General features: G+C 42.6%; 1 protein-coding gene across 3 annotated transcripts in view; it reads left to right on the top strand.

Moving 5' to 3' along the window:
* Positions 1-213: 213 nt before the first annotated feature.
* The window catches only part of p2rx4.L (purinergic receptor P2X, ligand gated ion channel, 4 L homeolog), a 23,794-nt gene continuing 20,723 nt past the window's right edge, over positions 214-3,284 (top strand). The window contains exons 1-2 of one of the 3 annotated variants that reach the window (XM_018236560.2): positions 214-440; positions 1,646-1,793. In XM_018236560.2, coding sequence (XP_018092049.1) covers positions 337-440; positions 1,646-1,793 — 252 coding nt within the window. In that variant the 5' untranslated portion in view covers positions 214-336. 3 annotated transcript variants of the gene reach the window in all.

Here is a 3,284-nt window from a genome sequence, read left to right as displayed (position 1 = left end):
GGTAATTTAGACCTTAGCAACCAGGTAGGTGTAGAATTTCCAAACAGGAGAGCTGCTATACAGAAAGCGAAGGACAAATAAAAAATTAAGTCGAATCACAATCACACAATTTTACTCAAAACATCACCCACTAGATCATGCTAAAAGTTAATCTTTTAAAGTGAGCTGCCTCTTTAAATCTCATCTCCTGTTGTTACTGATTGCACAAGCCTCCGACCTCAGGGATAACAAATTGGAAGGAGCCAGAGAGTCCTGAACGAGTGCGGCTCCTCCCAGGCTTATGAAGCATCGAGCAGCGATCATGTGACCATTGTAGCCGGAGAGCCGCACTGAGCCATGTCTAGGGACGGCTGCTGTGGGCAAGTGTACAGCTGCTTATTCGACTACGACACTCCGCGAATAGCGCTCATCAAGAGCAGGAAGATCGGACTCCTCAACAGGTTTATCCAGCTGGGAATCCTCGCTTATGTCATAGGGTAATGTGTGCGCCTTCGCAACAAGGTTTACGGTACTGATACAACTAGTAGGTGGGCGCCCTTTATCTCAACTGTACCTGTACTGAGTAGGTAACAGGCAAATGCGCAGGAAACACCAGTGAATCCTCTGGAACTTTACTGTATACGGACATGCGACGGCTAGGGGTTAATCCACTTGTACCTGCTGCTGGGGAATGTGATTAGAGAACGCTCCGCTGTGTGCCGGTGACTGCTGAGCTGTTTCCCCCCGCTTGCCATATGGTTTAGTCGAGCCAATGAATGCGCCTCAGCAGTGAGTTGGGGCAAAGTCCTGTTGTTATATCGGAGAATTGCTCTGTTTGTGCCGGTGTCAGGCGCTTTATAGAGTTGTTTGGCGAGGCAAATAGGTGGAAGGATGCGCTTAATAATTTTTACATTCTGCGTTTTTCTCTAGAGTCCCTTCATACTGTCATGTGTTTCTGTGGGAGTATTTCCCGGATTTTACGTCACTTTATGTGAATGATGTCAAATAGCTTAGTGCAGTAATTCAATTTCAAATGAAAAAACTATTCCTGCTCGTTTACGTGTCCATGATTTTATATTTTCCCAGATCTTTTTTCCACGGTCCCTTGAAAAACTGAAATTCAGGGTTCTACTGTAATAAACATACTCACCTGGTCTATAACCCATATCTGCTCCTCTGGGCAGCACAGCTCAAAAAAATTCAACAGCAATCCCCAAATACAAATCCAAAAAACAGTAATTCAGCAAGTGGTATTCTATTTCAGAAAGTATTTCTTGTCTAAAAGCAAAAACTGTTGTATACTTTAATATATAAGCCACGGTCCCTGCTTTCTCTGCCCTTCCAAAAAAACAGCCCTAGACTTTCAACCTCTTGTGCTTATAGGATTTATAGCCTGCGCCACATGAGCATTTATCTGTGCATTTGTTAATAAGGGCAGGCAGCGTTTCAAAATGATTTGCTTGTTTTAAGACCACTGGAGATTCGTCACATGGTCAGAAATTATAGAGAAAACGTGTCCTAAAGAAACCACATTGCAATGGAAATATTGAAAAATAGCTGCACTGATGGGTCATCTTGTGACACTGGTCTAAATCTTGAATTTATTAAGCTCCAGACTTGGCTAATAAAAGGCAGCTGCTTAACCTTTGCCATCTTCCTTTTGCAGGTGGGTTTTTATCTGGGAGAAAGGCTACCAGGAGTTTGATACAGTGGTCAGTTCTGTGACTTCTAAAGTGAAGGGAGTGGTTGTGACCAACACAACAGAACTGGGTGTCAAGATCTGGGATGTGGCAGATTACATTATACCAGCTCAGGTGGGTTCTGTGCTGCATTTATTTGTTTAGAGTAATACGACCAATACAATTATGAATCCACCAAACTGCAAAGAATATTTAAATAACAGACTGATCATGAAAGAGTAAAATCATTGGAGTTACCAAAATGTTAGGCACACCCCAGTCGCATGCGATTCCAAGCTGGCATGTTGTTTTTCTTCAAAACCTACCACTGAGCGTCATCTTTTTCTGGTTTGCTAGGCATCCCTCGTCAGGCTGGGGTGAGCACATGTACAGAAATTATTTGGAGGTTTCTGTGCCCTCCTGCTATTGGTGCAGGGACAATTAAAGAAGATTGCTGCACTCAGCAAAGCGTACCTTGCGTGTTTTTGGAAGAGGAGAAACTCCAACCCAGGGTATAAGCTAAACTAGAATTACTTGGCACCTCCCAGTAGTTTTACTTTTCTTCTCCTTTAATGTTTTAACAGTGTAGTACGCTCCCTCAGTGTAACAATTATTCCTTTGCAAACAATGCTGAGCCTTCCAGCGAATGACATTTATTGGTTGTATCGGGGAAACTATCTGGTTGGAGGGAACATGTGTCAGGTAGTGATTCCATTGAACCAACTGATTCCAGTATTTTAGAATGAGCAACTCCTAAATAGCAACAATATCTTTTATGTAGTGGATTTCAGTGGACAAACTATTACATGTCAGAAATGATGATAAAGATGATAATATCCAGTTGTGAAATTAATCAGACAAACAAGCCTTTGTGCATAAAGTATGCATGATTGGCGATAAACTGACAGTGGGGCTTCTGCTTGTGCTGCTACCCCTCACCCTCATTGCATTGCATAGACTGGGGAAAGGGGAGATTCCAGATGCCAGATTGGCTAGTGTAAAGAGCACAAGTGCACTATTTTCTTTAAAAAAAAAAAAAGCTTAATTTCCACTATTATTAAAAATGGAAACTGAAGCAGGAGTGGCTTTTTTGTTCCCCCTGGTAAAGTGCCACCCGAACCAAGTTTCTTTCAACTTGTCTCATGGCAGAAACCACTCTGTACACCAAGAACAAATGCCACATACCATGTGTTTAGACTCAACCTATAGCTCATAAGCAACATGTTGCACTCCAACCCCTTGGATGTTGCTGCCAGTGGCCTCAAAGCAGGAGCTTATTTTTGAATTTCTAGCTTGGAGGCAAATGTTGTTAAAAAACAGGTGCACTGTCAAACAGAGCCTCAGTGTAGGTTGACAATCCACATAGGGGCTACCAAAAGGCCAATAACCGCACTTATTTGGCACCCCAAGAAAATGTTTCATGCTAGTGTTGCTCCTTTCTCATCTACTGATGCCTTCATGATGGCTGATGAAGTTTTTAGTTCGGACAGATCTGACCCTTGGGTAGATAATGGGAAAATGTGGTCGATATTGGACACTGTCATAGTATTGAACAGGAGTTGTTTTTTGAGCTATTGAAACTGCTTTCTTCCTCAGCCATGACCACTCTCCCATACTACAGCGATG

The sequence above is a fragment of the Xenopus laevis genome, chromosome 1L (genome assembly GCF_017654675.1).
Source record: "Xenopus laevis strain J_2021 chromosome 1L, Xenopus_laevis_v10.1, whole genome shotgun sequence".
NCBI lineage: Eukaryota > Metazoa > Chordata > Amphibia > Anura > Pipidae > Xenopus > Xenopus laevis.
Note: the sequence above shows the minus strand (reverse complement) of the source record. Positions and strands in the feature narration are given on the sequence as shown.